General features: G+C 38.7%; 1 protein-coding gene across 13 annotated transcripts in view; it reads left to right on the top strand.

The window, feature by feature from the left end:
- The window catches only part of STRBP (spermatid perinuclear RNA binding protein), a 73,051-nt gene that overhangs the window by 13,980 nt on the left and 38,899 nt on the right, over positions 1–20,172 (top strand). For 10 of the 13 annotated variants that reach the window (XM_049833185.1, XM_049833180.1, XM_049833172.1 and 7 more), the window contains exons 2-4: positions 11,672–11,847; positions 15,188–15,405; positions 19,752–19,917. In XM_049833185.1, the coding sequence (XP_049689142.1) occupies positions 11,845–11,847; positions 15,188–15,405; positions 19,752–19,917 (387 nt within the window). In that variant the 5' untranslated portion in view covers positions 11,672–11,844. The other 3 variants (XM_049833174.1, XM_049833178.1, XM_049833177.1) reach the window with 3 other exon arrangements.

The following is a 20,172-nucleotide window of genomic DNA, read 5'->3' as shown; positions in this document are numbered from 1 at the left end:
CCACAGAACAGCTTGGTGACACCTGCATATTTTGCTGAATATCTAGTTGCAGTATTTAAAATGAGATCAGAGTCCAGAAATGCAATATATTCTCCCCATGGTAAATGGAAAAAAATTACCACAATCACTCTGAATTAATACAGTTATGTAAGTGTATTATTCAGCAAACTATGCTTATTCTCCAATGGAGATAACTTTGATTCCTCTATTAACGTTTAATTTCCATGGCGATATTCCAAGAGGAGAAAACACTACTTAAGTTTTGTTCTTAGCACTGAGATAAATGGAATGTCTCTGTCACTTGTCTGAAACCATGTGTTGAAAGGCATGATTTTTTTTCCTAACAGTTTTGCAGAGTAATAGGACAGAATCACTTGGATTACAGAAGACACATGCTGGGTCAGTTTAAAGTCTGCCAAGTTCTAATTTGCAATTTCTAGAAGATTTAGAACAGAATCATCTGAGTGCCTGCAGAAATCATCATTCTAAATTTAACTTGTGGATTTTGTCTCGGTAAAGCATGAAACTGTCTGGTAGTATTTGTCCACTGAATTTCAGGGACAACCTTTTCTTGTGTTGAGAGAGTTCTGCACTAGGGGTTCTGGCTTTTTTTTTTTTTCCTGGTCCTGCAGTGTGAGAGTTCTAAATGCTTTAGAACAAAATGCTAAGTGAAAAAGTGTTAGCTAGGTTTAATTATTTCCTTTTTTGTTTCTCTCAAAACAAGCAAAAAGCTTTTGGAAGAATGTTGTTTCACCTTGTTATTGTTTTCTTTACTGTATTTCTGCAGTTAATTAATGGTGAACTAACTTTTAAAAAATGGTTCTTACTGGCCTCTGAATGGTCTGTTGCAGTAAGTGTAGAGTTTCCAAATATCACTGACAAGGCCCAATACAGAGACTTTTGTTTCCACAATAGAGGAGCCATGCAAAGTGAATAGAAGAACTTGTAAAACAGCAGAAGCAAGTGCTCTTTCAGTGCACAGAGCAACACATCTATGCACTGCTTGCTTTTTTTTTTTTTAAAGGATTTTTCTCAACACAAAAGTTTCAGGTTTTAGGGTTGAATTTTTTTTGACCTGTGGAATAAGCTAGACTCGCAGCATTATAATCTGACATTCTTTTACCACTAAAAGTATAGTTTTAGACTCTGAAAGTCAAGCAGGTTTTTTGTCCTGTCAAGAGCAGAGTTCAATGTTCATGTCCCTTTGGTTCTTGTTTTCCTTGCTGTGGTATCCTCAATGATGATGGTGGTGTGACATGGACACAGATTTATATAGGTGGCTAAGCAGGCAATAAAAACATTAAGACTCTAATCTAGCTTCCTCATAACTTCTCACTGAGGGATGAAAGGTTTTATATCCTATTGCCCAGTTTAGGAGAATACCGTCAATTGTATAGTTGTTGTCTTTTAATTCTGGTTTTGATCCTGCCCTCTGCATCTTGAACTGTGCACTTTCCTTCCCTGACAGGTTGTGGCTTTCCAAGTGCACCTTCCTTTGAAAAATAAAATAAAATAAATCCCATCAATGTTGCTTTTAGGAAGAGCGGGTTTCCTGTTACCGGGGGAACTGAAGTAGCTAGACACAAAATGCAGTTAATGACCCAAAATAAACTAATCTAGATTGTTTTTCTCTAGTGTTTCCCCTGATAGTAATTTCAAGTGTTACTTTTAGCAACTATAGTGTATGAAGGAGCTTTTGGGAGAAAGTGAGAGTTTTGTTGTAAATCGATCTCCCTGCAAAGCTGAGACCATTTTGAATGCTGCTATTGATTGCACTGTCTGTTTGCTTCCCTCGGAGAAAAACGGGTATGCACCCTCTTCTACACTGAAGTTGCAGCAGCTTGCCATCATGCACTTGTGTTTCCTAACCTGGATGTCATGTTAACCTCCACAAACGCACTAAAAACGGGGTTCCTGTGGCTTGCGGCAGGCATGTTGCCTCCAAGACACTGATGTTGATCATAGACTTATATTTTGCTGTTCAGAGATGTGTTGCTTAATGTTAACAGGGAGAACAAGGCATGATGTTGATTATTTCGTGATGAATGGCAAAGACTGCGGAAGCATTCTATTAACAAATTAACTAAAAATGTCTTTCATGCTGTTATGAGTACAGTAGCACACTAGAGATTACATCACTATCTATGAAGAGAGATTAAACTAATTCATAGCCCTATATGAAATTTAAAGAAAGGAGAGCAAACCTGTGAAGTTATGTCCATGTTCTTAAAAATGACATCCAGGTGGGATTGGTAGATTTATAGTGATAGCTTCTTCCCCCCCAACTAAAATTTTGAAATTCAAAAGATAAAAAAATTGAATGTAACTTCTTAAGATCTATTACTTACACAGTGTGTTCTCTGAAGACGTTGAAGAATATAGTGATACAGATATCTAAACATAATTTTGATAACTTTCTTAATTTCAGTATCATATTGAAAATAAGCAAACAAAAAAGGCTGTGGAATTCATTACTAAGGATGGGACTGACAGATATAACTTACACTGAGAAATTAATTTTGCAACCTGGCTTGTGGACTTCAGACTGAGTATTGCCACCACTTATGGTCCCTGCTAAAGTTATCTTTTTTTTTTTTCCTCCTTTTATATAGCTGTGCTGTGCTAACTGGAGAGAAGAATAATAGATGAGATTTGCAACTTAAGTTGGCAGATCTGACAGCGCATGCATGCAGCGTAGATCTGCTGAGGCAAGAAGATGCTGGATTCAGCCAGTTTAAAATATTTTTAGACTCTTAGGGTTTTCCAGGGAAATAGGATTTTTATTTATATTAGTTTTTGTAAATCTCTAAATATGTTTGTGGCTCCTCTTCTTCCTCTTAGCCAAGCTAGGACTTCCTACTACAAAATCTTGTGCAAGGCATAAACAGTGGACTTAAGTCACTAATATCAGACCAACAGTTCTTTCTCTGCCATCTAATGCATTGGTGTGGTCGTGTTTTTTACTTTCTTTATGGATATTGTTGCTAGCTTTCATGCCTAAATAAACTAATTCAAATCTTTTGGTAACATTATGGTGCAGTTGAAGTAAGTAATTGCATTCTGAAGCTGAAAATCGATGGCAGCCAGGGTACTCTTCCCTAGAGAGATATCCCCATTGCTTTCTGTTGTAGGTGTTCTTGTACTATATTCTGAATCACATTTGATAGCTTCTGCCTGGCAAATAGTATTTCTACCATTCTTCTCACTCTGAATGTTTCCATTACTAACACTGATTCATTGGTGTTTGAATACTGTTTTTTTGGAACGTGTGCTTTTTAGAAACAATTCTACTAAAAATCCCCCTTTACCCTCTTTATGTGAATGACTTATAAAATCAATTTCAAGTCAGTCATGTGGAAGAAATTCATTAATTAAATGGCAGGTTCTGTTTTGTTGTAGCTGAGGGCTGCAGTGGGCCCTTGCAGTTGGGACTGAAGACCTGAGTGGTGCAGCAGCCAACAGACAGGATTCTGCTCCTCTGGGCTAGTGAGACTGTATGGATAGTATCTGCAGCATTGTGAAGGAAGAACATTTCAAGAGAGGAGGCTTTTGTTTCCAAAACAGCCCAAGATCATTGTTACAGGTTTTGTTTCAGATGCTTCTGTGGCATTCCATGTTGTGATGTTGAGCTTCAGACTTCCCTGGAAATAATAATCTAAGACACAGGAGAATAAGAGAGAAACAAACTGAAAATAACAGGGTTGGATAGATGAGAGTTGGCAAGAAAAAACCCTTAAAGAAGCTTTTAGTAACCTAGAACCTTTGACAAGATGTTCTTTGACAAAATAGCCAACTGAACAGGAAGTAAAAAATTAACTTCAACTTGTTCAGTAGTCATAGTGGAACTAAAACATGGTAAAAAGTCTCATGGAGGGTGTGTATTGGCTGAGAGCACGAGCTCTTTGCACAATACTTGCAGAGTCTAGTGGTTGTCTTTTCCAAATCCTTTTAAATCTTCTCTCTTTAATTAAAAAAAAAAAAGTCACTGAAGCAGCAAGACTGACATACTAGAAAATGCATTTAAGTGGAGAGTCATGAATGTTTAAACTGGCTGAAAGGCAGATGTGCACAGTAGCCAGTGTGGATTTGCAATACTGAAAATGCCAGCTTCTTTACATAATGACATGGGGGAAGAAATTCTAGGGGAGAAACTGTTGTTTAAATTTCAACATTAAGGGTTGCTGAAATTTTAGTAAGAAGAATAGCATTTATTCTTAAAAACTTCTTATACTTTGAAATTGAAACTTTAGGTAAACATTAGAAAAAATGTGAATCTCCAATATAGTATTTACATTGTATTACTTGTAAGAAAGAATTACTAAATTTGTTTTATTTACAACACAGAGCTTTAGGATCCATGTTGCTTTTCTCTTTCATCTTACTAATTACCAAGATCTGTATTAGCTTGAGATGCAGAACAGGGAACAGCTAATAAAGCAAACATGTCAAACATGTTTTGCTGTTGCCTCATGGAATTGATGAAAAGTGCAAACCACCAACACAAGTAGATCTAGTTTTACTGTAGGACAGTTTGTTCTTCGGTCTCTTCCCCCCCCCCCCCCCCCCCCCCCTTTATTTATTACCAACATAGGGAGGGAATGCCATGATTTCCAGCCTTTTCCATGTGTATGCCTTTGGCCTCACAGTTCTGTAGAAGACATATTCTTCTTGGTGGAAGAGTGGCATTTTGCCAGCCTTTTCCCCATCCTGGTTGTGTGTGTCAAATGTAGTTAGTTGGTAGGCTGCAGCTTAGGTCAACCTGCAGTCTATGGGATATGAATCATAGCAGGAAAGAAACTGGGGCACTGCAGCTATTTCAGTTAAGCTGAAGGGTGCTAGGGAAGGAATGTCCCTGTTCTTAGTTTCTTCAACATTGTGGCTGCTTCCCTGTGGTTCTGGAGCAACGAAAGCCTTGCATGTGAGGAAGTGGACACAAATGATACAGACATGCAAAGTGTCTAGGAGTTTGAAGGCATATAAAGCTTTAGTGTTGGGATGCGAATGCAGGACAAGGCTTGGGTTGTGAGAAGCCCAGCGTGGCACTAAACTGCACTGTGTGGTTGAGGAGGTAGAACTGTGATTCTCTTTTGGAGAATATGATGTAACTTCAGGCATAGATCCAGAATTTGGCTTAAACCAGCTCTGTCTCTGGAAAAATGACATTGCAGATGGTGAGTGTCATTTCAGTGTAATGTAATCCTTTTTATTAATTTAGTTAATTCTTCAACTGTAAATGAATACAGTCTGTGTTAGGAGTTTCAGATGATATTGAGATTTTGAGTGTAGATGTCAAATTACGACTGCTTCACAAACGGGTGTGTACTGCAAAGTAGCATCAGGTTTCCATTGTCCAGTTTAGCCAGAAGAGCAGGAATGCCTATGTTAGGATGTTAGAAGTCAGAAATCAGTTTAACATTTCACAGACATTGAGAATCCAGTGGTGGTTTCTGCCTTGTCTCAAATGAATACTTTGCTATTAATGATTTATGTACTATCTAATTGTGATTTTTTTATTTTTTTTTAAGACATCTGCCAAGAACAGCTCCCTGTAAGATGTTTTGTTTTCTATAGTGCTCAGTTTTACAGGCAGTTCAGTTTTGGATGTTTCTGACTGGTTGAGCAGGAAATACATTAAACTATTAATGTTCATGTGTCAGTTTGTTATTTAAGTGTCAACAGCCAGTTTTTAATTTTTTTTTTTTTTTTTACTTGGGTCTGTCTCTACTGTCTTGCATCTTGACATCCATACCAAGAGATGAAGGCATTTTCAAAATTATTTAATTAGAGACCCTTTGTAGCACTAGCTGTGACTGGTGTGTGGTTATTGTGCAGATGCCAGGGAACATGAGGCCGTATAGAAGTCTGGAGAGAGAGATATATGTAAAAAATACCTTGAGGACTACAACTGGTGTGCTTCTCTGAAGACCGCTTGGTGAGTTTGGTGTATCTTCCTGTCCTCAGTAGTGAATAGTAGCTTAAATCCTAAAGGAAAAGGATTTATATTCCTTCCAAAACTATTTTTCTTTTTTATACATTATAATTTGATATCTACAGTTACTTCTACTAATGTGTATTTCTTTCTGAGGTTGGATGGTGTGGGTCTATATAAAATACAGCATTTTCTTCTTCAAATGATTGCTTACTTGTATGTATGCTTATACTGTGCCTCTGTGTTCCTAGCTTCCTGTTAAGCTAGTGATGATTTCCCCTTAGACCATCTTTTCTTCACCCTCTTTCCAAGAGCTAAAAATATGAGCTATGCTCTGCATATCCTTGTTTCTTTTTATCTTCATACATTAATCTAGATCAACTGATTGTTTGGCTCTAATTCTTCAACTACTTTAATTACTTTACCAGTGTGATTTATTTTAGCTGTTTTTTCATTCCTTGCTCTACAATCTGGAGGGGAATCCATGTGTTCACCCATTTTTAGTTGCAAGTGCTTTGTTGCATCCTTGAACCAAGGGTCTCCAAGTTCTCTGTCCATGCTTGTCCTCCTTGGCACAGCTGAATTCTCTCTAGGAGCTCTTCCAGTAGCTTCCTCCATGTTGACAAATGGGCAGCTGTTTTCCTTGCACTGTGAGCATTGGCAGAGCTCTAGGCCCTGGAAGATTACTTTGAGTCCTCCATCCTGCTGATCACAGGTGCCGTGATTCCAGATCTGTTTATCAAGTATGTGCCTACCCTCTCTTTGGTACTTGTTAAAGCTGAGTGTTGGGGCTACCTGACAGAGGCTACTCCTAAGAGATTTCTGAGCACAGGAGCCTTTTCTCAAAATGTTGTGAGAACTAAACAGGCAGGAGTAATACTAGACTCAAGTATTTGTTGTATGAATTGTAAGAATTTGCCAGAGGAAGTACCTTTCCAGCTTTTAACTGTAGTGTTGCTTTGTAATTATTCATTTGGCTGGAAAATTCTGGTCTTCTAAAGGCTAACCCAGATGCAACTTTGCCAGGAATTGCATTACTTGGAAAATAATAAAACTCCTATGAATATACAGTCTCCAGGTGAAATTGAATGCTGAGCGTATTGTTGGAAGCAGCCTGAGTCTTATTAAATATGTATCCTAGTGTTACAATCGCACTTCTTTACAGAATGCTTATATGATTGTGAGTGGCAAGGATTTCTCTTCATATGGTGGTGAAAAATGAAGAAACCGATTCTGTACAGCGTACAGGGAGTTTGGATTTAAAATAGTAAATATCTGCATAAGTAGAAGGTCAGTCATACATTGCAGATTTCTCTGCCCCATGCTCCTCAGTGAATCATTGTGAATTGTATTTCTTATCTGTTCCCCTCAGTTTGTTGATACTTTTAACATGAGGGAAAACTATTTTGATATTTCTCTGTCAGTTATTTTGACATTAATCAACATTGCAGATCTTGTTTTGTTTGGTGTCTGGGTACATCATAAAAAGAGTTGCTGAAAGAGTTCAATTACAATATCAGCATCTCTGCCAAATGTATTGAGCTGTTCTGAAAAGCGCTTGTCTTTTCTGACCCAGATACACAGTTTCCAACTGTGGGAGATGCTGCCAGAAAGGCTCTTGGCAGAAGGCCAGCAATAAAATTATACTGCAGAAAAACACAACATATTTTCAGCAGCACTTTGTATGGTGTCACGAAAAATTACCTGTCTCCCAAATGCAAAGCAGAAGTTTATTTTAACTTCCAATTTAAAGTTGTAAGCCTCTTATTCTGACTTTTAAGGCTGACAAAAAAGGATATAAATTCCAGTTCTTTTCTATTACTGTGTCTGATACACCTCAGGCTGTGTTAGGTACTCACTGGTTTGTTATTAGCAACCTTCGTTGTTCTTGCTGTTCTGTTAACAAACTTTGAGTGATTTTAGGGTGGTGTGCACTGTAAACTGTAGTTCTCATGGGCAGATACTGGTATAAGGGTGGATTGGGAGGGTGGAGGGTGTTTTTAATGCTTCAGTTGAATATTTTTGGCATGTGCCTTCTTGATATAGCATTTAAAACCAATTTTCATGGTATTCTGCTTGGCCTGGCCAGGTGCCTAAACAGCAGCTCATTGAAGTGGGGGTTCGGAGGACTGGAGTCCAGTGGCCCTGGTTTCCTCTTCTGTATTGCACTGGTAACACTTCCATGCAAGGTACCACTTAGTGCTGTGAGGGGATATCAGGATGCCAAACGTAGTTCATGCTTCCTTTCTAGAGGCTTACAGCTCCCTGATTCTGATGTTACATTTCAGTCCCTGTGGAGCCTAAGTACCTGTTTCTCCTGCTTTTTCACTTTTCTGTTCACAAGCACTCAAAGGTAGCTAAGCATATTCATTACTTCTGGCTGTTTAAATGTCTGTCTCTTGGGAACACAACTGCCAGATGCAGGAATATATCCTACTACAAAGGCCTCATCTGAAATTCTTTTCATTGTTTATCTTGTGCCAAAGCATAAACTTCCTCTGTGAAGGATGGGATGTTTAATGGAAACATTGTTAGACTGTCATGGTGTTTTAATAACATTTCTAATGTGTCAAATCCCCAGTGACTTTAAACCACACTGCAGACTCTACTCAGCTCCCCTGTGACCTGGTTTGGAGACAGCAAGTATTTACTCGTTTTACAGTTTAGGGCCACATGATGCAGAGGTAAAGTGACTTTCTCAAGGTCACCAAGGTCTTGGTAGTGCTAGTAGCTTTTCCTAGAAATTTTCTTGCAAGTGTGGGTGGCAGCCCCTGGGTAAGACAACCATGCATTTTAATATTGTGCTTTTTAGTCTGGGCATCAGCTGTTACTTCCCTGAGGATGCAGGGACAAATATCCTGCTATAGCCTGGTAGTAAAATGAGAGTGTTGGATTTATGGAATTGCTGCTCACTTCACATAATGCTTTCTGATGTGTTTGGTACTGAGCTATGTTCTGCTGCCTTAGTCCATATGGTTGGAGCAGATTTGATTTTAGTTTTCCTTAATTTAATTCTGCATGCTGTCAAATGTACTTTGTTCTGTGTATTGTGTCTGCACTTTTATAGTAAACTCCCTCCTGTTTAGTGCTTTTGTTGAAAATTTTCTCTCAAAGTCTGAACTATATTAGGCTTTCACTCCTGTGCGCATTACTGTGAAACATTCTTAGGATGTTATTGAAAGACATTTTACATCAGCTTCAGCACAACTTTCAGGATTATTTTTTTCCTCAGCTCTCTGAGTTTTATAATAAAGATCCTTTCATAATTTAGCTGTATATGCCCTGACCTCAGTCATTCACTGCTGAGAAAAAGGGCAGGTAGAATCCAACTCGTAAATACCTTCATCCAAGAACTTTTACTTGTCACTGAAACTTGCAACTGTCTTGAAAACAAGATGGTTACTACCTGCTTAAGGCAGAGTATTGAGAGGTATTGGTGGTTTTGCTTCATCTGTCCAGTAGAAGATTAACCCCCATCATAGCTGTGAAACACTTATTTTCAGTCTGTTTCAGATTTTCGAAGAACATTAAAAAGCATTCAGCACATCCAGAATACTGAGGTATGTCTGTTTCCAGAGCTTGTGAGGTAGTTTGCAGACTTACCCTCTAGCCAACAGTCTGCTCAGCAATTTACTGAAGCACCAGAATTTGCTCAGCCAGCTATCTTTGTCCATCTGCTTTCAATACACGGTACAAGCTGATAAGCAACAGCTTGCAGTAGTCTTCGGAGGGAGGCCAGGCTGTAGAGTTGCTTGGAGTCTAGAGACATTGTACTGGGCATATGCTGAAGTCAGCAACACATTCCGGTGCCCTTCTCTCTGCCTGAAATTGCCAAATTACAGTTACCAGAGAAGATAGCAAACTGAAAATGTGAAATGTAGGAGTCACAGGGAAGAAGAGTATGTGAAGATAGCTGGAATTTAGTCTGAAGAGAGGACTAATTTGAAGTAGATAGATCATCTAGAAACATGTCTCATAAAAGTCTCTCTAGCTTGCCATCTGCTGACTCGAAAGCATATTATTATTATAGAAAAGCAAAACAAAAAGACCTCATAAAGAGTCTGGTGACTTCTGGAGATGGTGAAAGGCCATTAAATGTGGAAGAGCTTATGACTAGCTCATAGAATAAATACTGCCAAAGCAGTAATCTTGCTTATTTTTCCTCCCAGCTGCCTCTGCTTGGCTTTCAGGATCTTGTAAGAGAAGAATCTGGTCCTGTGAAAGAACATCCCCTTCCTTGATCACTTCTGGGGAGCAATTTGGTAGAGTGTTAATATACCTTGGTATGGTATATCGCCTTTGTGATAAAGAAGTGAGGTCCTTTCAGGATTTTCATTAGCTTGCTTTTCCCAAGTATATTTAGTATGACTGTATCTAACTCTCTTGGGGTTTATTCCATGGCAGTCTTTAGCTGTGGGAGCAGACAGACCCCTGCACAGTGTTCTTGTCTGGCTGCTTTTTGTCTTACCCAATTCTACATCCTAAATTCAGTGGTGTGAGATACAAACAAAAAACTATTAGGCACTTGCTGCCAAAGCTATTGGTTCTGTAAAAGTGCTTCATTTCTTCTTAACTAGGAAAATAGTGAAGCAGGATTTGTTGTCATGTTTCCCCTGGCATTTTCAAATCTCTATGGGATGCAACATTTTAATTATTCCCTGTCACACCCCTGAGGTTTAAGCATCTACTCAGCTTTCAAGTAATCTCGCCTATCCCTCTGCTGTTGCCAAACATGCTTTTAATCTCTAACAATGTCAGGATTCTCTGACAGACAATGTGCAACATATTGCTGGAGAAGGAGGATTGGCATATAGGAGAAAAGGAAAACATTTGAGTGTGTGTGTCAGTCTGCAGAAATTTACTGACTGGGTTTTCAGTTGCTTCAAAACGTTGCTGAAACGCTGATGCAACAATATGTGCAGTGAAAGGAAAACAGGAATTTTCTGCAAGGACTAGAGTGTCTTGCTATTCAATGAGCTTATGCTTTCCTCTCTCTCATGTTACCTGCTCTGTTATTCTGCTCTTCTCTTGTCTTGCAGAGTGTTCATTTGCAGTTCCTTATGCTGCCAGTGCTGGTGTTTGTTTCCTAGTTTAGTACAAGAGGGCTGTTCTTGCAGGATCTTTTAAATGTTGTGTGCTGTGAAATGCAGTGCAAGGGCAGAAAAGGCGGTGTGGATGATGTCAGCTGAACATTCTCACAAGTCTTACGTCTTCAGTTTGGTATAATGCGCTCGTCTCTCTTTAAATAACAACTTAGAGTTATTGCCACCTGAAGTCTTAGTTCTTGTTGCACAGCATCTGACACATTCCGGGTTGAGGGCTGCACTGGGGATTTCAACAGATAATTACTTTTTGATAATTAAATATAGCGCGTTTTGATTCCTAATGTGCATGCGACAAAAATAGAGACTTCTTGAGCTGGTTTCATATAGAGCATATTTAAGACATTGGATTTCCCATCTTCCTCATATCAGAAACTTAGATTGCCAGGTGGCTGACAAACCACACTGAGATAAGCTCTAACTGGCATGGGAAAGTCGTTACATATGTGTGGGCACGTTACAAAGAGTTGCTTTCCACAGTGACATCTGCTTGTTCAGGAATAAATGGTTCAGTGACTGCCTCCCTATCTTGGAGCTTGCTTGCTTTAATCAGTGGTTTGACTTAATGTGCTGCATTGAACACTTATTGGAATTAACATGCTGTTTCTTCTGGTTTCAAGTTGTTTCTCTCTTTTTGCAGGTGAATTGCAGAAAGTGATTCCCAGAGCATCTTGGCTGTATGAACTCTTGAGCTGTCAAGGGACTGAGAGGCTTATGAAGAGGTTCTGTCAGGCAAAACAGTGCTTAGCAAAGACACCAAGGAGGAGGGAAAAGGAGAAAGGGAGGGAGAGAGAGCTGAAACACTAACAAACCATGGTAGGTATTTGTCACCTTTCATAGGTCATTAAAAATATTCTCTGCTGACAGTCTTGCATGGGGCCTGATAAAACCAGAGTAAGGGGATTTTCTGACCTTGCACTAAATTAGAGATGGTACTGCATGCTTTGAGCAAAGCAAATGAGGCTTGATATATTGTCAGCCTCTTAAAACCAGAGAGTTGTCTTGTGAGCCTGCATTACATGAATTATTAAATATGAATGAAGGGGATGCTCGTAAGGTTTTCTAATAAAACTGGCATTAGCAAGCTGTAGCAAACAGCACGAGTGACCTTGAACTTGCAGATTGCATAACCAAATGCTGATACTCCCCTCACACCTTCTTCCACAGAAAAGCAAGTGTTGATTATTCGTATTTGTGTGCGTGTGATTGGATGTGGTTCTCTGCACACTTTGTTAATAGAGTAGATGAAATGTGTGTAGTCAAATATATTTGGTGTATATTTGTTTTAAGTAAGGAGTCATTTCTAATCTACCTGGTATTGGTTGCAAATTGGGAATGCCTGAGATGTTGAATTTGTAAAGCTTTGCGAGTATGAAGTATTGTGATGGTAAAATTCTGAAGATGTGTTCGCAAGAAGGCAATAAACCTACCCAGTTCCTGAAAAATACCTGTGGAGACCAGTTTAAGCATATTTATGTATTTTAAAGTCCTCTAAGGTTATTACTGAGAGAACAGAAATGAGAATAAATGCAGTAAATTTTAAATACCATTCTCTAACGTTTGTGTAGCTCATTGTTGCTGATAGGCTGTGTGTTTATATATATTAAAAAAAAGATCTAAGACAAGACTTTTACCTATTACAGAGCACAAAGGGAGGAAGAACACTTGAGAAAGCAGAGTTGTCAATATATTGTATTTTAAAGTGTCCCATTTTGCTATTATTTTTGGCCTAAATTGTAATGAAGAATTGATCTTGTCAGTCCCTCTTCATTAGGAAAGAAAACAAGTGTCTTCTAAATTAGGAGTTACTTGTTCCTGTTTTACTGTTTTCCCTAACTGATATTTCATGAGATAAGAGATGGTGGGGGTGAGTTAATAAATCCAGCTTGTCAGTTTTCACTGCTGATCTGCAGCTTCTTTCTGTATACATGTTGCAGATAAGCCACAAGAGGGACCTCCTGGAAGCATTTTGCAACGTATGAAAGTACTGGGGATAATACCAGACCCCAACTGATGAGTTTCTTTTACTACCTGAACTGTGGGGAGGAGCATAAAAGTTAGGAAAGGAATGATGTCACATTGACCTTCAATGGAAGGGATGTAGTGAATGCAATAAGCCAGGAAATCATGACTAGTTCCTTAAGAAGGATTCAACCCCTTTTTGTCATTAAGAGTGTGTCCTGTTAGAAACCCGTGAAGTAGGAGTGAAAATGAAACCTAATTAAGGTATTTAATGTCTAGGAGGAACAGAGGTTTTTGGCTGATGATTCCAAGTTCTGGGAGGCTTTCATCAGTGATTGATGTGTCTATAGAGAACAAGATTTAGAGCTGCTCTTGCCAGAGGTCTGTGCTGTGATTGCAGCTGGTCTGGGTCACTGTTTAGATCAAAAAAGTCTCATCTGGATAGTGTGTGACAAACCATAAGTTTCCTAGCACAAGTTACCCAACTGCTTAAGTTTACCTTCCTCAACAATACTGTTTAGGACTCTGAGTTTCACTGCAGACTCTTAATTAGCACTCTAATCTCTTCCTGTTCTTTCGATTTTTTTTTTATTTTTTTTTTTTTAAAGAAATTATTTCAGTCTTTTCTTACCAGTTTATCTCTATCCTCATCCTCATTCATGCCTTTGTAAATCCCTGTGCAGTTTGCTAAGTGTCTGGCAGCAATATGTATTGCCTATGACTTCATCTGCAGCAGTAACAAAACCACAAAGGAATGGCTACTTAATTGCCTTGTTCTAAGGTATGTTGCCATTGTCTCTAGCATAAATAGTGGAGAGGTGACTGCATTCAGCACTTCAAGAATATGCAAAGTTGTGTTTGGAGAGTATCGATGCCTTTTACAAAATAGGTATCTTCTCCATGTTCTCCTTGTCTGCCCTCCTTTCCCCATACTTTACGCAGTCTGCTGTCACCCTGGGATACTTGTGTACTAAATTTCCATACCTTGAAATGAGGTTACCTTTTGGGATAAGGACCCTGGCTTATTTTTTTTTGTTCTGAGCTATCCAGTTGTGAAGGTTGACACAAGCCAACAAAGATCGCTGAAATATAGGAACTCCTGAATTTCTGCAAGTATTCCAGGGTAGGGAAGGCCCTCGTTCTTTCAGTGCTATTGCTCACAGCTTGTATGTCCATGAGATGTAGCTTCTTCAGGCAAGATCAGGGCCAAAGTGATTTCTCGCTGGCTTTGAAAGCTTAATCTAAATAAACAAGCTAGTCAAAGGATGAGGGAAGTCAGATGCTTAATGAAACTGGGAATGAAACTCAGGTGGGGTTTTTTTGTCCCCTGCTTCAGCACTCTAACCGTATACTTAGCCAGCCAGACCATGCCCTCTTCTCAAAGAGAAGGGGGGGAGGGGGCAGGGGAGCAGGGGGAAGTGAGAAAAACAATGAAAATGAGAAAAAGATTGGGGTTGGGGGCAAGTCATGAATGGACAAGATGTAGAAACTCCATTTCTAGCCATTGCAAACAGAGTAATGCATCCTACAGGTCTTGACCCTATTTTGTATCCCCATAGCTGTATATGGGTGTATGAAGTTTTGTCTAGTCCTAGACCTAAGTTCTCCCATTTTCTGATTTGTGACTAATGCACATAGTGTCACAACTTCCACTTATGATGGACCTACAGAACAAAAGATGAAATTCAGCTTGCTTAATTTTTAGATATCTCTAGCCTCTAATCTGATACACTAGTCTAGACTTCTGTAGTCACATGTGGGCTGGTGGGGAAATGCACCTCTAAAGCACAATTTGTCTCATCCTAAAGTAGACATAAACATAAATATTGCTGTAGATATGCCTGGTAGATTTAAACATGAACTGCGCTCCACATGTGCCTATTCATTTTAGTAGCCAATAAAAGGATTCTAGAAGAGTTGAATTTAGGCATCAGATATTAGGTGCCACATAACCCACCCAAGGTCTTCCATGTTTTATCAGCTTAATGCTGATTTTTGCACTGGTGTTTGTTTTCTTTCTTTTTAAAAATTATTTAAAGATAAGAAATCATTCCTGCATGATTATAAGCAATGGTTGTCATAAAACACTTTCCTACATCTGTCGGGGAGGATTCCCATTTAGGCAATGTCTTTCTATTGATAATCCAATAACCTTGTTCTTTTTTTCCCATCCCTGTTTCCCACTTCATAACAGAGATCTATCCGATCTTTTGCTAATGATGACCGCCATGTAATGGTGAAACATTCAACCATTTATCCATCTCCAGAGGAACTTGAAGCTGTCCAGAACATGGTATCAACAGTAGAATGTGCCCTTAAACATGTCTCTGACTGGATGGATGAAAAGAACAAGTCTACAAAATGTGAGAGTGATATGGAAGCAAAGGAGGAAGCTGTGGAAAGCAATGCCAAGTGAGTGAGTTGAGCCTCATAATGTGTTACTGTACTGCTCTGAATGGGTTCCTTTCCTTTTAAATAAGAGTTGTAGTGTTATTTGATTCTGTTGCATATGAATGTTCATAGAAGGAAGTGGATATATTTGGACTTTTTGAGGTGGGAGCACGTAGGGTGAGTGCAGGGAATAGTAATAAGCCCAATGTGGGCAGCAGTTGCTCTCTATTTCATTATTTATGTTACTGTGATGTTGTGAAGTTGCATTTAGCAGTCAAAGCTTTCAGCAATTAAAAGTGAATATATGTTCCTGTAACACATGAATGCAAATCCACAGCCATGTAGCTTAGGGGGCCTCCTTCAGTTTAATACACAAATTATAAACTTTATTGCTTATCCAGCAAACTAACTTTTCTAAGGATCCATTATCTTCCATTATTGTCATGTTTTAACCCTCGTAGGCAGATCAGCGCCACGCAGCCGCTCACTTACTCCCCCAGTGGTATGGGGGAGGGAATTGGAAGGGGTAAAAGTGAAAGAACTTGTTGGCTGAGATAAAGAAGTTTAATAGGTAAAGCAAAAGCCACATGTGCAAACAAAGCAAAACAAGGAATTCATTCACTACTTCCCATTGGCAGGCAGGTGTTCAGCCATCCCCAGGAAAGCAGGCCTCCATCATGTGTAACAGTGGCTTGGGAAGACAAACACCGTAACTCCAAATGTCCTCCTTCTTCCCCCAGCTTTTCTTGCTGAGCATGACATGATACGGTATGGAATATCCCTTTGGTCAGTTGGGGTCGGCTGGGCCCTCTCCCAGCTTCCTGTGCACCCCCAGCCTGCTCACTGGTGGGGCAGCAGGATAAGCAGGAAAGGCCTTGATGCTGTGTAAGTACTGCTGAGCAATAACTAAAACACTCGTGTTGTCAACAGTGTTTTCAGCACAAATCCAAAACATAGCCCAATATACATTACTGGGAAGATATTTAACTCTATCTCAGCCAAACCTGATACAATTATGTAGTTTTCTCCCGAGTGAAACATCTGTTTGCTCTATATCCCAGTCTACTCCCTGATATGGTGCCAAGTTTTGTTGTTCTAGCATAACTCCAATAATAGAGGAAGCAGCAGGAACAACTGGCTGCTTTTTTGCCTTTTTGTTTTGTTTTTAAAAGTTTCTTTGTGTAAAACTTTTTAACTTGGGCACTTCTGGCTCTTCAGTGCTTTCTGGATAATGTGTTTCACATGTTCTCCAACTCAGGTAAGTATCTGTCCAGGTTACAGATTAGGAAGTGAAGCACCAGGAGACCAACAGCCTATTTGTTATGACTTGAAAAACCTGACTTCCAGTTCTCTGCTCTTCCTGTAATACAATACATCTCCACTGAACTGCTTGCAACTTAATCTGGTTACATCTATAGCATAACCTGCACTAGAGATGTAGTCAAAGGACTCTTTCCTTTCCGATGATGCATGGAATATTAAGGAAGTCTGCTGCTACATGGGCTTTGCCCAGTAAGTTCTGATCTTAAGATAAAGAACATGTATTCTTTTTCATATGTATTTGTTATGTTTTCTGACAGTGAAAGGTTTATCAAGAAGCCTTGTTTAATTTTTGGTGTCCTGTTAAAGAATGTATGTGTTAAGTTGTTTACATTTTGGGATGGTGGAATTATAGCCTACTCTAGCAGTAACAGATGGAAATACAGACACTATATTGTATACCTCTGGAGTAAGATACAGTTCAGTGCAGGTAATGGAGGAAGATCCAACTCTGAATCAGAAAGACTAACAGTTTTTAAACTGAAAATGTAGTTTACTGGCTTAATATGAGAGAGACAGCGATTACCATTGTAGTTTTCAGTTATTCCTAAATGCATAATGAGGTATGTCTGAAAAATCAAAAGTGAAATATTGTTTCCTGTTTTATTGTAGTAATATGGTTCTTAGTTATTTTCAAGTCTCTCATAAATTTTTAGAGTAGCATTCAGGAAATAAGGTAAGAAGCCCTGCCATACCTCACTATCTGGATGCACTTCAGTTTAGAAACAAAATGTGCTATGTTAACTGAGGAATTTTGTGTGGCTAGGAGGAGCAGAAAGCATTCATGACTTGATCTGTTTTCCCAACAGTGTTGTGCATTCTGCAGAAAATTCCTCAGGTAGTAGTAGTGTTTTTCCACAGGTTTCTTTATTATAAACACTTAAGCGTGTCTTTGTCTCTAGGATAAGGTTGTGGGCTTGGGAGCTATTGAAAGAAACTGTGTGCTCTGCATGAAGTTTAAATGCAGCACTACCTACTTGGAATACACTGATCCATGTAGGAAATGTTCAACAGCTTGAAGACCATTGTATGATAGCCTTGGAAAAGTAAATATACAAATGGTCCCTTATTTTGATGCCTGTGACTTTGTGTTCCCTAATAAATATTTAACAGACACAAGTCTGATCACTGGCATTTTTGTGTAAGACCGAGCTGTGATATATCACTTTTTTTGGTGTGAGATGTATTCAAATAGAAAGAGCAAAACATAAATATTTTTAAATAAATTAATGTCTGAATTGGTTTAAGACAGAGTGATTGTATTGACATCAGAGAATAATCGTAGTGGATTGATAGGCTGCTTGTCCACAGATGGACAATTAAGCTTTGTTATCTTCTTGAGGAAGGTATTTAAGCTCAGTGTTTTGCTGAAGAACAGTCTGTCTTGATATGCAGTGTGCTGTATGTTTTGTTGGTGACTTCCTAGCATTACTGGCAAGGTTTTTAGGTTTCTTCTGATGTGGGTAAAATAGGCACAGAATGGATTCTTCAAAAAAATAAATAAAAAAAATTTTAAATCCAAGCCTGCAGTAAATATTTTTGAGACAATTGGCTAACCTTGCTTTCACACGTGTGTGCAGGATTTTTCATGTTTGTGCTCTGTTACAGAGTACAGTTTTTGTAAACATCAGTGTATTATTTAAACATACAAAATATTTTGTGTATTTATGCATTTGTTTGGGACAAATTATTTTACTAATCACTTTATAAGCTAAAAGGGGCTTACATTGTAGAAAAATATATAACTTTAAATTTCTTTATGCTACTTACAAATTGTATCTAAAGGAGTTTTGTGTTTTGTCAGATGTTTGCATCCAGATAGTGTTAAAGTAGCATAGTTCCAGGGTGAAAGTTGAGATGTTGTTTATTTCTATAACAGTTTTTGTTAGTTTGCTTCTGGCTATGCCAAGGGTGGTAACTAGTTTGGGATTGCCACTTCGTTTTCTGTGTCATTGCTTCTTTTCTTCTGTCTATTGTTTAAGCACCTCTTCCTGCCTTTCCATTTAGAATCCATAGATAAAGACAGTAAAGTTATTAGATGAAGATACCTCTGAGTGAAGCTTAGGTTTTATGTGATAACCTTTGATCACAGTGGGACTGGTGTTTGGTTTGTCTTGAGGTTTTTTGTTTTGGTTTTATTTTTATCCGGTCCATTCCTCTGCATAGTAAGAATGCTGTGAACAGGGATGCTTTCTTTCTGGCCGAGGTGGTTTACCACCTTTACTGATTACATGCTTTCTGTGGGTTTTATAACAGTGATGTTGGTGCCACAGGGTGTGAGATGCATCATGTGGAAATAGCTGGTGTTGAACTGTCAAAGATGCATTTCTTGCATTTTTCTTGATGTTTTTGAGCAATCCTAAACTGTTTTTTGTTGCAGTCTTTCTTTCAGTACTCAAAACAAAAACGTTCTTATATTGCTTTGAAAGCTGTTTACTGTGGCTTTTTAATGTTCTCCTAAACTTTAGCTGGAGAGTAAAAACTAGTAGTCAGACCACTATATTTGTTGAAGGAATTGTGCCTTCTGGAAATTAGAAGCTTTCCTGAAATGCCAGTTTATAGTGTGGGCTAAAACTTCAGAATTTGGTTGTATAATTTAAAGATAAAGGTTTAAATGTATGGATCAACTAAAAGAAACATTGAAAAGGTGTGTGGCCATGTTTAAAGTTGAAGTATCACTAAAAGACAACTTGGATCACTTCTGAAAACAGGATTTCTTTCAGAGAGCTCCTCTAGATTAATTATTCTACTCTTTTGGTACATCGGTAGATAGTGAATGTGGGCTTTCTTGAGCTTTGTGAAGCTTCGTGACTTGAGCTAGGCAACTTCTGTGTTCGTGTGAATTGCAAGTCAGTGCTTCAATTAATTTTTTCATAGGAGCTACTTGCATAAAAGGAGCCTATGCTTTTCATTTTCTGATCAGTGATACACCACTTTAGCACAGTCATAAGTCCCATCCATTTATCTCCTCCCTGTGATAGGATAATACAATTATTTCGAATGTGTGAAAATGCCATTTTAATTACTCCAAATTGTTTCATTTCCAGGGATCAAGGTGGTCGGACGTTGTGTGGTGTTATGAGAATTGGCTTGGTTGCAAAGGGCTTGCTGATAAAAGATGATATGGATCTGGAGCTGGTTCTCATGTGCAAAGAAAAACCCACAAAGAGCTTGTTATGTATAGTTAAAGACAATCTCCCAGCTCAAATTCAGGTGAGTTAATTTAGGGTAGTACTTTAACAGTAAAGGCTGTTCCAGGAAAAAAGACAAGTGGTATAGAATAAAGAAATACACCTTGAATCTAGGATGACATCTAGGGTGTGTGAAATGTTTAATGTGGTGACATGAAGTAGTTTTTCACAAGGTTTAACATCTTATTCCTCTTGTTGCCCACTCCTTATTTGTGATGTCAGTTTTCTTATGATGGCAGCTAACCTTTCTATTTGGTAAACGAACCCAGCTGATGTT

Source organism: Accipiter gentilis, chromosome 29 (assembly GCF_929443795.1).
Source record: "Accipiter gentilis chromosome 29, bAccGen1.1, whole genome shotgun sequence".
In the NCBI taxonomy this organism is placed as follows: Eukaryota; Metazoa; Chordata; class Aves; order Accipitriformes; family Accipitridae; genus Astur; species Astur gentilis.
The sequence above is the reverse complement of the archived record's forward strand: the minus strand, read 5'-3'. Positions and strand labels throughout refer to the sequence as shown.